Source organism: Brachypodium distachyon, chromosome 2 (assembly GCF_000005505.3).
Source record: "Brachypodium distachyon strain Bd21 chromosome 2, Brachypodium_distachyon_v3.0, whole genome shotgun sequence".
Classification (NCBI taxonomy): domain Eukaryota; kingdom Viridiplantae; phylum Streptophyta; class Magnoliopsida; order Poales; family Poaceae; genus Brachypodium; species Brachypodium distachyon.
In genome coordinates this window covers 13124312-13138940 of record NC_016132.3, presented here as the reverse complement: position 1 = coordinate 13138940, position 14629 = coordinate 13124312, and the positions used below count along the sequence as shown (strand labels likewise).

At 45.1% G+C, this 14629-nt stretch overlaps 3 protein-coding genes across 3 annotated transcripts; 2 read left to right on the top strand and 1 right to left on the bottom strand.

Annotated features, from left to right (window-relative positions):
• The first annotated feature begins 9 nt into the window (after positions 1–9).
• On the top strand, positions 10–12190 carry LOC104582576. The gene is made up of 6 exons (XM_024459273.1): positions 10–671; positions 6034–6105; positions 6592–7003; positions 7137–7317; positions 7912–8078; positions 8199–12190. Exon 6 carries the CDS (start codon positions 9471–9473, stop codon positions 11919–11921), a length of 2451 nt encoding a protein of 816 aa, XP_024315041.1. The 5' UTR covers positions 10–671; positions 6034–6105; positions 6592–7003; positions 7137–7317; positions 7912–8078; positions 8199–9470; the 3' UTR covers positions 11922–12190.
• Positions 1044–7512, bottom strand: LOC100823751. The gene is made up of 3 exons (XM_024459272.1): positions 7385–7512; positions 1716–5342; positions 1044–1581 (listed from the first exon to the last, which is right to left on the bottom strand). Exons 2-3 carry the CDS (start codon positions 5294–5296, stop codon positions 1302–1304), a joined length of 3861 nt encoding a protein of 1286 aa, XP_024315040.1. The 5' UTR covers positions 5297–5342; positions 7385–7512; the 3' UTR covers positions 1044–1301.
• On the top strand, positions 11860–13869 carry LOC100823148 (RNA polymerase sigma factor sigC-like). The gene is given in 7 exon segments (XM_014899821.2): positions 11860–11988; positions 12223–12266; positions 12343–12483; positions 12485–12577; positions 12671–12811; positions 12915–13115; positions 13297–13869. Coding segments are annotated over 7 exon segments (906 nt in total). The 5' UTR covers positions 11860–11984; the 3' UTR covers positions 13579–13869.
• The last annotated feature ends 760 nt before the right edge of the window (positions 13870–14629 follow it).

Genomic DNA, 14629 nt, shown 5'->3' with positions numbered 1-14629 from the left:
GCTCTTTTTCCCTAAAAAAAAAGTACTCCTGCTCTTTGCTCCAAGAACACAAAATTATACTACTCCACATCGCGATCATTGCATCACATGAGCAAGTGATCATCGATCGAAAGAAAAAGGGTTATATTACTCGGATCTAATCTAATTCCTGTGGTGAAGTCTGCAGTTGGTGCACATAGAGGAGCTGCTGTTTCTTGGCAACATTGCACTTTGAGTCTGAGAGCGCACCGGAGCCGATGGCCTCGTCGCAGTGCCCGTCGTCACAGACCATCGGAACCTAGATCGATGTTGACTAACCCGCCATTGTTCTTGTCCTCCGCTTTCGCCTCCAAGCCTCTGGGATGCTACTGTCAACAGATGAAAGACCTCGCTGCCGCCTTCACCAATGGCACACGGCTTCTGCCAGTATCCTTGTCAGGCGGCGGCGCTGGCTAGGGTTTGCTTCTCACGTGCAGCCCCTTTGGGAGGAGGACACGCGAATCTCCCTCTCTTCCCCTCAGCGTGGTCTGTGCTCGCGAGGAGTCCGGCGGCGGCAGCCTCGCCGAATATGTCGTGGGAGGGAGCGGGGGCGGGGCAATCCAATCCCAGCGCGGCGGAAGCTTGCAATCTTCTCAGGCTGCTTCCAACTTCCAGGACCAAGGCGGCCGGTCATCGGCTTAATTTGCTGTGTGGTATGAACCAATGCTCCAATTTATCCCCATCTGGGTATTTCGCTCTTCGATTTCATCAACTGCACGGCACTGCATTGCATTTTTTTTTTGTTGGGAGTTCTCTCGAGTGCAAACCCGATTGCTACGACGAATTTACCCCAGTTAGTAGCTGCAGATGGTTTTGTTTGCGATCGACGATGAGATAAACGTCGAGAGGAACAGTAGAGAAAAAACTGAACACGGTTTGCATTTCTCAGTATTGAACACCATTTTATCTCGCCAAGCAACCATACAGATACAGGTCGATTTTAAATTCTGAATTATGATTCTCAAAGAAGAAAGAATAAGTCTGAAATTGGATTTGTATCTTCGTTGGGCATCTGGCCTGCGTAAGACAGTAAATGGAATCCATATTTCAGTGTTCACCACATAGTATTTATGTTCTTTTTATCCAACCACTCGAATCGAAAATCAAAGTAAAAGTAACAGTATTCGAGCTTTCAATCCAAACTCCAACGCTGTTCACGACGAGATCACTCTACATGATAAATCAAGCTAGTCTGATTTTTGAATAAAAACAACAACAACAAAAAATGATCTACATATGTTTTCCTTCTCATCCATCTGTCATCCTGTTCATCTTTCTCATGATCAGTCGTCAGTTGGCAGATGATTTTCCAGAACCGACTTGGCCTTTGGTTGTTCAACCCTTTCATAGAAAAGAATGTAGGCCTGACACTCGAGTACCTGTTTTAATTCTACTTGTGTGATGCTCTCATCGCTTGCACAAAACCATAAGGGAGTGCCACAGCTCTCCTGCTGCTGGCCTCCAAGTTGCCTTGCTCTCACATAAGCAAAATTGTGTCCTTCCCGCAACATCGGTCCATCATGTACAATGACGGCAGCAAGACAATATTTGTACTCATCATTTCTGAAAATTTGAGGAAAAAATAATTATCATTTTTTTTTCTTGGATCCATAAAAAATGTTATGTTCACTCAGATAATCTGATATTGAAAGAGGCCAAAATCTTAGCTATATTGAACTGAGTAAAAGTGTCAATACCCAGGGTCCATGAACTTTGTTATATCAAGTGTATCCTGAAAGCTGACATGTTCTCCCAGCTTGCTTGGCATATCAGGGTGAACATAGTTGAATCTCTTCAGCTGAATGATTAGTAAAGGTGCCACCTTGCTAATGTCATATCGTACTGTTGCAGCTCTGTATATCTTCTTTTCCCCTTTCTGCTTATTATGGCTTTTTTCCATTTGATTTTCATTGCCATCAAGCACCGGTAGCTTTCCATTGTTCTGATTCGGTGTTCTAGTTTGTCTGTCAGCTGGATGGTTGGATTCCTCCTTTCTGTGTGTTTTATTCTCCGACTGTTCAGGTCGGCCATCATTGACTGCTGCATCTTCTTGGCTCAAAGAGACATTTCCAGCAGCTAAAGAACAGTCCGTACAGTGCCAACTCTCGATCACCCCAGCAACATATAAATCCAAGCAATCCTCGATTGATGCAGGCTTCTTTGATGGTATTGCCAGACTGAGATCAAGGTCCTCGGTGGTAACTGATGTGTGCCCACATTCTTTGCAGGAGACATGTTTAATAACCTGACCGCGGAAGAGTGACTTGACCATTGTAGGTTCCTCATTATGCAAAACATCCAGCAAGGAACCAAGCATATTATTGCTGTCTTCCTTCATGCCGGGTCTGAAATCTGGACTCTTTGAGCACATATGTAAGAAGAGGTCCTGTGCAATCAGCATATCTCCTTCGCCATTGGTATCGGTTGTCTCTATGAAGAGCTTCTGCAGTTCCTGACCAAGGTACCTTGTTGGAGCATCCGGTCCTAACATCCTTGCGCGCAGCTTATCAAGTGCAAGGAGACTCTGCAACACTGCATTGAAGTAACATCTGTTCCCGCCATTCTGCATCCCTCTGACCACATTGCCTTGCCCATTTCGATCAACCATATCTGTGCTTAGCATTTCTTGATCGTGCTCACTTGTAGCTACTCTTATAGCCTCTCCTTGTTCCAGTGTCCTGCTATTATTCTCGTGGATTTGTCCCATTTCAGTCCACCCATTCCCCTCCTGTGCATCAACTTGCTGCATCTCTGATCTCTGCATGTTAGCTTCCTCTATTTGTTCCCTTGGTCCTGCACAAATCGGCTGCATCTCTTGTGCAAGCTGAACATTCTCATCCTGAGGTGCTCCAGGGGCATCTTTTCCATACATATCTTCCACTGGCCATAATTTGCTCTTCTCAATTCCACAATGCCATAGCAATGTCCAGATATAGGTTATAAATTCTCCTCCCGACTCGAGGCACTGCTTGTGCGCCTCCGCGTTCCAACTGGGGGCAATGTGTACTAGTAAATCTGCCCATAACCCAGACAGGATCTCCCAGCACTCTTCTTCAGTCTCTTGATCAATCAGTTCCTTCCCCAGCATTGCACCTAGTAGCACAACATCTTCTTTCTTTATTACATCGTCAGCATCTTGGATAGCCTTCTCTGCTTCTTTCATTAGTTGGTCATACCGGCTCTGTAATGAGTCGCAGTTTTTAAGAATATTATCTCGAGCACGTATCACGGTCTCTTCTAAGACCATCTTGGGTACATGAAAGCTATCAGGGATCAGGTCAGGCTTTAAAAGTAGCAGAGATGCACAGTATCGAGACAAGCTATTCGCAGTGATGTACATTTCCTGGAGCTTATCAGGCAACTTCTCATTCTCTTTCTTCTTCTTTTTTGTCTTCTCGTCCACGTCCAGAAGATATGGTTTTGATGAGCAGAAATTAGTGAAGTACAGCAAGAGGGAGCCCAGCAACCCAGGTTTGCTTAAGTCAACACCATGGCCTCGAGCAAGCTTCATCTCACACAGGCTGGTTGCAATGTGCCACACCAGAATTACATGAGAGCATGTGGGCAGGTCGAAGCAGGCCCAACCATACCGCTTCCTTCGGTCACCGTCAGACAGTGATGTGATAACCTTGGGCAGAATCCAACCACTCCTATCCTCATGATTTCTGTTAGGGTTGTCTGGCTGTTGTACGGCGTCAAGAGTGCTGAGCTTCTCTAGGTTTGCACAGAGCTTCTTCAGTATTGCCGGCCTGACACATTCAGGCACATTGATGGCATCGGCGAGGGTTGTTCCATCTTCCTTCTTTGGTACCATTCCTATGGTTATCGTGTGAATCAGATTCCAAAACCTTGGTCTGTCATCATATGACTCCAGGAAGACGTACTGGTCAATAAGTCCATGCCACTGCTTAGTAGTTATACTAGACGTGAAAAAGGATGATATTGTGCTCTCCATCCGTCTGTTTCTAGTGCACTCTTGCTTCTTCTGTGCATACCTGCACACAAGGAGTAATCTTGTCCAGTCCGAGACTAAGTAGCTGGACATCTCCCAGCACTCTTTGAACACCATAAAAAACATGAATACCCATGTGATGATCATGTCAATGTTGTAACCATGCACCACATGAGCCCAATCATTCTTCGGGGGCTTATAGACCTTATAGATGTCCACAGCAAGCCAGCAGACAACGCCGGAGGTCACCACGGAGAGAAATAGATTTGAGAAGAGAGAAAGCAACCCGTTCCAGAAGACTATAGGGTAGCGGGTGTTGAAGTAGTCGTTTACAAAGCCGAGTTGCAGCTCCATGACCCTGAAGGCGCGGTCAGTGTTCTGCTCCTCAAGGATCTTAGTCTTAACTAGCTTTCGGTTAATGAAGAAGAATTCTTGTGGCAGTGCCACATCCTCAAGCCGGCACCGAAGCAGTCTGGACAAGGCAAAGGCCAGAGAGAGATCTTTTGGGTCATTCCCCTGATTGTTTTCCGGGCTTAACAGGTGCCTGCGACATCCCCATATCCTGTCTAGGGTGACCAGCGATGATTTTTCTTGACTCGTAGCAGAACCATGCTTAGCTTGCTGGACCTTCTGGGCATTATCAATAGAGATGGCATACCGAGGCTTACTGAATTTGATGCTCTTATTGGTTTCTCCATGGACCAAGTATTTGTATCCTTCCATCTTCTCTGCATTGCAATCCTCTGGTTTCCAGTTGCTAGTATGAGGGCCTGCACGCATGTGCTCAGTAACGACCTCTGAACTCCTGCCATGCCAGACCGAACGGACCGCCAGACCATATGAAAAGAATCTGTACCAGCTCCTCAGTATCTGGAGGGCCAAAAGGGACCAGAGTGCAGGCGCGAACCTCGAGCCGCGTGACAAGTTCAAGAACGCCGACCCCAGTAGTCTCACCACGTTCCTCCACTCCAAGAACCGTCGCCCATGGCGGTCGTGAACACCATAGCCAGAGATGAAGTCGACATTGTAACGGAAACTAACAAGCACAAGGGCCCAGACCGGGAACAGCTGATTCTTGAAGTTCGCTGTTTGCATGGCCCCAAGCAGGTATAAGACAATAGAGTCAGAGACCGCATCAAAGATGCTAAAGATGGTTTTCATGATTATGTTGCGGATGTGGCGACGGAAGATGTCCATGATGAACATTGCGAGGAACAGGAGTGTGACCAGGACCACAAGAAACTCAATTCGAAACAGGACAAATTTTTCCTTGTTCAGCATGACAAACAGGGATGACACACCGTCGCGTATGTCTTGGATGCCCATCGCTTTCCTAGCCCTCTTGTGTTTGTTCCTATCGGGCAAGCGGAACCTGCAAGGCCAGTTCATCAAAGATATTCACTAAGAAGATGGACTTTGAATAAATGTGGTTGTGGAAAGAGTGGAGTAGTTTAATTCCACATTTCCCAACTCTTAGAGGGTGCTTACTGTCTACATAGACTACTTTTGAATTTCGTGCAGCATAATGAAACTTTTGTTCAAGCACAAATGAAGGACTGTGTCGATAAATGGAAGGTTCAGACTTTCAGCATATCTAAAAGCAGCTAAAGGATAGTTCCACTTTCCATTGGACCATTCATATGGCATAGCATCTTCTGATCAGGAATGTCTGCAACAGATTTCTTGATCTCCAACTATTGCTATGTCAAATTATTTATTTATTTGTGTGTTGGAATATCTGGGCCAGCCAAACTTACTTCAAGTTGACCGGAACCTGTAAATCTTCATTTTAAATTCCTTGGGTGAAAAAATTAAATTAAATTAATTTCTCATGTCAGAATATACACTCTCCTACATGTAGTACTTTGAAACATCATTGATTACAGAAGGGTAAAGTTATGTGCCTTTAGCATTTGTTTGCACTTAGTCTGTTTGTTTCCAGCTCAACTTGTTCATATTTTTGTTGGAAAAATCCCTATGCAGACCCGAGATCTTTTCAGTCCTCCATTTTATGGATTTTTCATGTAACTAGGCTAGGATTAAAAAAACATGTTTTGTTGCAGTTTTATTTGAAGCTGGAGGGCAAACACCAAGCTATGGAGAAACAGAATATTCAATTAGGCTAGGTAGAGAAGGTAATCCTCTTTAGTACAATGTAAGATCCCTTTTTGATATTCAGACAGTTAACATGACTCTACATGCCTACTTAGCAGTAACCAAAGTAGTGTTGGTATTCTCGATCATGGTTCAGTTGCACGTGGATGGTTTACTTAACCCAAACTTTATGCCAATTGAGAAGTATTTGTAGCTGCGTTGGTTGCTGAATTGGATTTTGATAGAACTTAGGTGTGCAGTGGTTCAGCTAAGATAAAGTACCGATGCTAGCTTATGAAGTGCAAAGCAAATGGCATGTACAGTTATTTCTGCAACTAGGTTTTGGTTCCTGTTCACATTGTGCCTTTGCATAGGGAATCATATTTCCTTAAATTAATCTTTCATCTCTTCTTCGGTGACTCGTACTCTGCCTAGACACTGGAGATGCAAAGGGAGAGGTCCTATCATATTATTGCTCTTCAGTAATATTTGTTGATTCCATTCAGGTTTAAATTTCTTTATTTCAGATGAAGTGGAAACTGTAAAACATTGAGCGATTAGCTTCTTAAGCAGAGGATCATTGAGCATGACAAGTGCCCGTTTGGATGTAATGTCAGTGAAACTTCATTCACTTTGCTCTGGAATGTCCACGCACAAAAATTATACTAATGGCTCTGGGGATTATTGTGACTGGGCTCAATGCCGGAGTGAGGTCTTTACTGACTACAGAAATACAGCCAGTCAAGAAAAGCAATCAGCGTGGAGAGTCAGGTCAGCGACTACATATGGCTAGGGGATTATTGTTCTTACTTAGTGGATCATATGGCTTGCTCAAAGTCATCAATTATTTGTCGATATCTTAGTTTCTGAAGCAGTGATGATGAAACAATGTCCTGAAAATTTGAAGCTGTGGATCAATAGGATCAATATTCAGATAAGGTACTCTACACAGCCTTAGATTGAGTCATGGCCTGACTAAATCCCCCTGCTCCTATTCTATCCCCCGTTTCTCTTGTTTTCTATTTTACTTAGAAGATGAGTCTCCCCTATGTAATTGCCTCCGGTTTTGCAGGAATGGATAGCGCTCAACCATGTTCCCAAATGCAGAAGGTGCAAACAAAGGCAAATATGAATCTCGGAGCTGCAAACCCGAGGTCGCGCAGGAGAAGAACAGCATTCTCGATCTTACCAAGGGACTGGCCGCAGTAAGCATAAATGTCCGGCAGTGAGAAGACTCGACGGAGCGTTAACAGGTATTGAAAAGAAGTATGCAAAAGTACTATCGGTAACTAGCTAGGGTGATCGGTGAGCAGTTTGAACCTGGAGGACTCAGTATAGCTGCTTGCTCATGCGCGATGGCTGGAGGCAGCAGGGGGTGGACTCGTCTAGGTTTTAGTAGCTAGGTGGTGTCTGTCCTGGGGATAAACGGAGAGGACACCTTCTTATGGAGACGATACCTTTTCTACAGCATTATAATTATAGTTATATAGTAGTATTAGTATATGCCATTGTTTGACGATCGAATTGACTATTGAGCTAAACATTGATCGAGCATCTACTACTAATTTGTCTTTGCTGAAACCGGCGAGCTAGTGGGACAAAACTCTGCCGTTGCACTATAAAGAATGGACACCTCGTTTTTAAAGAAAAAAATGGAGGGGGCAAACCTTACATTGCTCGGTTATCTAAAGGAAAACTGGTTAGAACTACGACCAGAACAGGCTCGATCACTACCTTAGCTAAATCAGGCCTAAAGCACCATCAAAGTACTCCATATACAGCGAGATTAAGAAGCCGGCCGCCGAGCTAAAGAACACACATGATCTCTAACAATGTTTTTTGGTTAGATACTAAACAGATTTGGTGGTTGGTCCTTCACTATACCCGAATATGGATGTCTGTATTCAAGCATGAGATGCTAGAGGTGGTTGAGGGTTTTTGTTCCCACCTGTTCCAGGTGCTGCAGGCACCTTCTCCCCTGGGGTGGTCATGACAGCGGTTGACGTTACTGATGGTAATGTTCTTCAACCTCTGTCCCTTGGCTCGCCCCCTGAATACTCTATCCTGGGTGGATGTGCAAGACTTCAGATCTCGGATGCCTGGCTGATGGTAATGTTCTTCCTTTTGTTTGCAGCCGATACTGCGTTTTTTTGCTCGTCCTGTGCAATGTGTCTCACCCAGGTTTCATTGAAAAAGAACGCACATGAAACAGGCGGAGCTCAACATTGTTGTCGTCACTGCTGCATACTAGACCAAGTAATTCCGACTTCACCGGAGCAAAACATCATGAAATTTATATCATTATATTCGGGTTCAGTAGTTGTTGGTAATTGCGGTTTCATATCATATAGATCACATATATCAGTGAAGTGATTGCGGGTAAAATTTTGCCTTAACGAAACCAAATAAGTCATGTATTGAAATGGAGTTTCCTGGGATCCACGAGGGACATAATAAAACAGAAAGAGTACTTAATCACTTGGTCAAGCATATATAGTACGTAGGTTACACTTTGTTTGATTGGTTTATACTATGAGTACTGTGGCAACTTGGCTGAATACTGTATAGGTAGGCACGCTGTTTATTTTATTGGTAGCATTTTTTATGCCATCAGCATAAGGACAACTAGCCCATTTGTTTAAAACGCAATTACCCCACTTAGCGCATCTCCAATAATTTGTATGTTAGGTTGTGAGAAAAAATGTCCATATCATCTGCCAGCAATGTTTCATACCACTCTTCCAATGGATTGTATGTAAGTTTCCCAATAAGAGATGAGAAAATAAACCATCTTCTCTCTCATTCCACCTTGGAGATTGAGCAAAGGTTGTTGGTTGATCTACATACAACTTTGATCTCTCTCCTCATTTATTCATTGCCACATCATCAAAACATTGTAGGTGGTAAATGAACCAACAGAGTCATCCAACAACTATTGGAGATGCTCTTACCGTGCATGTTGTGTATGCAATTTTTCTTTCTACTCCCTCTTATGTATGTATGACCTCATAAAAAATTAAATCGGTTGTGCATGCTTAGTATCTTATATATACTAATACCAAATTATGCACGATAACAATTTTGTTTCCATTAATTGAGTGTCTTGGTTTAGCATGGAATATTCAACTAACAGTTCTGGATATTCAAATAGATTCCCACCAACTTCATCTGAAGATACCTTGCCCACGACGACACCCAGTTAAAATTGTGAATAGATAAATGTAGTCGAATTGCTAGCAGTTCCTTCCGCCTAGCTAGTTTTGAAGTCAATGGGTGAACAGTGACCACCATTCATAGACATTATTGGAAATTAGTTGTCCTTGGAAATAGCTGGGTTGCTCGATCGATTGAACCTCCCAGCCAACACACAGAGGGAGAGAGGGAGGAAGAGGGCCAGGAGATCGAGATGCTTTCCCCATATGTAGTTTCATCTTATATGATGGCCACCATGAAAAAGCTGTTCAAGATGGACAGCGCTACTGGTGCAGCCAGCGTGGAGCTCTGGGTGCTGATGACAACACTGTTGCTGGTGGCGAGGTTCCTGCTGGACTTCTCCGGGCCGTGGTACGAGGACAGGGCCATGGCGGCCACCGTCCAAGTCATCGATATGCTGAACTACTCCATGGTGCACTACACCATGGGGCTGATGCAGCTGTCGGCCAAGATGGTGAACGCCTACTTCCAGGTCTGGGCGGTGCTGCTGGTGACCCTCAAGTACAGCATCAAGACTGACCGCCCGTACGGGAGGTCGTCCAAGCAGATCCCATTGCTGGACCTCATGTCGTCTTTCTGGGCAGCCAACCTCATCCGGGTGCAGACCTTCTTCCTCCTCAGGATCCCTCTCTGGGTCATCTGGGGCCTCAACGCAATCCGCATCATTTCCTACTGTGTCTCCTCCGATAGGGCTGCTGCCATCAACCAAGAGAACGCCAAGCTGGTCAGCGACTACATGCGATACGAGCACACGCTCACTAGTACCGGTGATCATCCTGACAATGAGATCGTCAGGATTCAGTGGTACAAGTACCTGGTCTGTGGGGAAGAAGCGGCGTTTCATGATGCCCGACAGGAGAGGAGAGCTTCTTCATCAGCTCAGCCTCAGTACAGGGTTCGGTTGGATCCGGATAGCAAGAAGCTCGTTACATTAGACAAGATATGGAATGTCGCCGATGCTTACACTGGCAGCAGTGGGTTGCTTGGCAGCACCAGAGACGCTGACAACCAACTCAAAGACGTCTGCCTCTCCTTTGCCCTGTACAAGCTGCTGCGCCGTCGGTTCTACAATCTCCCGATACACGAGGCTAGCCTAGGGAAAACGAGGCGGCTTGTCTTGAACTACATCCTACTGGGGGGCTATGAGAGGGCATTCCGCATCACGGAGGTGGAACTATCCTTCCTCAAGGACTTGTTCTACAGAAAGCATGCTGCCATTTTCGCCCGCGGGTTTCCGGCCTTGGGTATGCTCATGTCTCTGTCTCTGATCGCGGCTACCGGATACCTTGCATACCCTGTCCGTCATATCCAAAACACGTTGGACAAAGACAGCGAAAAAATGATCACCCGCGGGGTGTCTGTCACTCGCCTCATAGTTGCGCTTATCGTTATCAAGGAGCTGTCGGAGGTGTACCTGTATGTATGCTCTCAATGGACCAAGGTTCTTATGATCTGTATGTATGTCAAGCACCCGCGCTTGCGGCATCCGTTGGTGGAGGCAGCCATGAGAACGATGTTCTGGTTCATCAGGAGGGGCAGGTGGGATCAAATGATCTTCCAATACAACCTTCTGATTTCTTATTCACAGACTTCCAAAAAATTCCCCAGAAGAATCAAGTTGGAGCCAGAGGTGAAGACGGCCATATTTGAGTCCTTCAAGGGCCTGCAGCAGCATCCGGAAAGGATCGAGTCCTACTTCTCCAATGCCTTCGGATCAAAGGAAACCATTATGCAGCAGACATGGGCGACTGATGAACTGGAGGCTGATACCCACAGAATACTGGTCTGGCACATCGCGACGTGCCTCTTTGAGATACATGTTTCTGATGAAGTGAAAAAACTCAAGTGTGCACGTCTTAAAAATAGGCTCTTGGCCAAAAAATCAACTACTCCAGAAGATGAGTGGCCACATTACTTAACTGCTGTCAGTTTATCGAACTACTGTGCGTACCTGCTTACCAAAGCATTGGTGCCGGACAACGGCATTGTTGTTACAAAGGTCTTGGATGTGGTACGAAAGGAGACCTCTCGTGCCGCTTCCTCCTCCAAGTCATTGCAAGATGTCTACAAAAAACTTATGGAGATTGCCAAGAAGCCCTCTAAAGAGTCTGAGGATGCGGCAAACGGAGAGGTCCATGATGAAGAGCATAATGGACAAGAAGCCGCTGGAAGTTCGGTACTCAAGGATGAAGCGTTCAAGATGGCCATCGATGAGCAAGATCCTGAGGGAGAGGAGCAGCACACAGGAGATGGTGACGACATTAATGGCTCCATGACCATGACCAACAATGAGCAGGTGCCCAATGGCAATGGGGAAGCCCCTCCTACCAAGGGTGATGATAACATCCAGAATTCCGTAATCCAGATGGGTGCAGAACTTGGGAAGCTGTTGATAGAGACTTATGAAGCAGAGAATGACAGAGCAGGTCTGTGGAGGGATCTGGCAGTGTTCTGGACGGGCTTCCTCCTCCACTTGGCGGCGTCAACCAGAGCAGCCAAGCATAAGACACGGCTTGTCGGAAAGGGGGAGCTCATAACACACCTGTGGGCTTTGCTGTCTCATGCCGGGTTTCTCGGGAAGACCATGCATGGGCAGACACTCCTGGACCCAGATGACCTTGATGATGTCGACCCGCTCAGATGATCAATTCCATGGACAGTTGTTGTTTTCTGTACTAGCTAGCTAGCTGGATGACCTTGATGATGCATGGGTAAACTCTGCTTACAAGTTGATGATGCTAGCTGTTGATTTTTCTGCAAAGGGCGGCCATTTTCGGACGCCTATTTAATTGTATCGTCCTATATATACTCGTATGTGTTTAAGTTTGTCATGTCTATCAATGGGTTTCTGTTTTGGTATTATTATACCTTCGATTTGCCACGGGCTTTATTAATGCTTATGGATTTGTGAGAGCTTCCGATTCTTTTCTCTTTTCTTTGTACAGCTCAAGCTTCTTCTGAATTTATGGCATTGTTGGCGACTATCAAGGTATTCTCTTCACCAGCATTCTTATTGTCACATTAATTGTTCATGGTTTCACTGAACTGATCATGTATTTTCTCAGGAATGTGCAAACCTTGAGAAAATCAGACAAAACATGGTGAAAGAAGGGCAGGAGGTTAGCTATGATAGGTGGGCTAAGGCAGCCGGAGTTGATGAGGCAATTCTGAAGAGTACACTGCAAGCAGGTTACTGCTGCAGAGGCCAGAGAGAGGCTGTTGGTTACCACTGAATGGCTTGTCAAGTACATTGCGAGGACATACACCGGAATGGGAACTGCTTTTGATGATCTACTCCAGGTTGCAAGATTATACTTGCTGACTATGTTTATCTCCTATACCTTGACAACTAGTAAACCTTTTGTAATCGAGTTATTGAAAATAACAGTACAGGCTGGGAAAATGGGGGTCCTTGATGGCGCCGAGAGGTTCGACAGTGAGAAAGGCTGCAAATTCTCGACATATGTGAAGTACTGGATAAGGAAAGCGATGCTAGCGCTCCTCGCTGAAAATTCTGGAGTAATCCAGCTACCTGTATGCCTCTGAAACCAACAACAACCTTGACATATTCGTGCAAGGAACAAAAATAAACCCTTTGCTCATAATATTTACTGACAATCCAATTATGCAAGTGTAGGCAAGGATGGAGAGTATCATCCGCAAAGTGAAAGAAGCTAAACGTGTAATCCGATCCAGCATGGGTAGGAATCCGATAGACGCGGAGATCGCTACCTTCATTGGCGTGTCGGTTTCCAACGTTAGGTTGGCAAGGAAGTGCTCTCGTCGCGTCGTTTCACTCTACACGGAGATCGGAACCGGACAGAACGCCAAGTTCATGGTACTCTCTGCTAGCCACAACACAACAACACCTTCTCAGAGATGAAATCAGATTTATGACTGAACAATGTTGTGTGCTCTCATCAGGAAGCAATGCATAGAAATCTATGAACAGTTTAACAGTCGTGAAAATTCATGTACACTTCGCCGAATGTCGATCTGACAGAAGGTTTGAACTGCAGGAGGTGACACCAGACACATCCCTGGAATCTCCAGACGAGGCCATCTTCCGGAGGCAGATGAGGGAGAGGCTGCTGCTCGTCCTCGACAGGCTCCCGGCGAGAGAAGGGCACGTGCTGAAGCTGCGGCATGGGCTCGAGGATGGCAAGTGCAGGTCCCTGGAGCAGATCAGCGGCATCTATCATGTGTCCAAGGAGTGGATCCGGAAGATTGAGAAGTCGGCCATGTCGAAGCTCCGGAACGAGGACGTGCACCATGAACTCAAGGACTTCAGTGGATTCTAGCACAAGAGAGCTCACCGCCTCAGCCCCTTGTGATAGGATTCAGAGTTTCAGACAGGAGTTTGTATATATTGACAACTTGCAGCATCACATCGCAACGCATGATGACACACTTGTCCTGATGTTGAGTTGGTGACCAATGAGTAGCCACTAGCACATACTTAATTATATCACAAACATGGAGATGTAATACAGGGTTAACTTGATTATATATATAAGGGTGAATTGACAGTGAAAAACTGTAAACAAAATTATTATTTTCATGTTTTTGTAGTTTAAGTTCATTTGCTGATTGGTAAATTGCATCCTCTATATTAATATTCATCTGAATACAATGGACTGTTTCCATGAATATTTTGGCTATTGAACAAAGGATTGTTGGCAAGAGGTATCATATATCATATCTAGCAAGTGAATCTAATCTAATTCCTGCGGTGAAACGTGCAGTTGGTGCACATACAGACGCTCTTGGGCACAATGCACTTTGAAAGAGCACCGGAGCCGATGATCTCGTCTCAATCTGCCTTGCAAGACCCTTCGTCGCAGACCATCGGAACCTTGATCGATGCGCAGTTGTCCTCTGCTTTCACCTCCAAGCATATGGACTGATTACAGGCCAACAATCCAAGTGGGGATCAGAGAGAATGACACCATTAATGTACTCCGTCCGTCCCGAATTAACTGATGTGGATTTGTATTTTGGGACGGAGTGAGTAGTATTGTTGTTTAATCCCTATGAAATTAATTTATCCATCTCTCAAAAAACTATATCCATGGTAAGTGTTTTGTGAAATGTGTGCAAGAACTTGGTACCTGAGGATACCACCATGAGAGCAAGAATGGCTAGCAGAACCAAGTAGCTAGTTAGTCCTCATGATCTTTGCTGAAAAGGCCAATCGAGTTTGAATGAGTTGGTGGTGCTTAATTTTTTAATGTTTCAACCTTGTGAAGACCAAATGCATGTAACGTGTGGGTTTACAGTGGAGACAATGCTTACTCTTTCGGAAACAATTTAGAGCTACCTTTTCTTGTCCAAATCAAAAATCAAATTTTT

What these genes read in the sequence shown, in the direction of transcription:
- LOC104582576 (XM_024459273.1), top strand. Translation starts at nt 9,471, where the DNA reads ATGCTTTCCCCATATGTAGTTTCATCTTATATGATGGCCACCATGAAA.
- LOC100823751 (XM_024459272.1), bottom strand. Translation starts at nt 5,296, where the DNA reads ATGGGCATCCAAGACATACGCGACGGTGTGTCATCCCTGTTTGTCATG. An exon ending in ACAAAGTTCATGGACCCTGG is followed by an intron (nt 1,582 to 1,715) that starts GTATTGACACTT and finishes TCAAATTTTCAG; the next exon opens with AAATGATGAGTACAAATATT.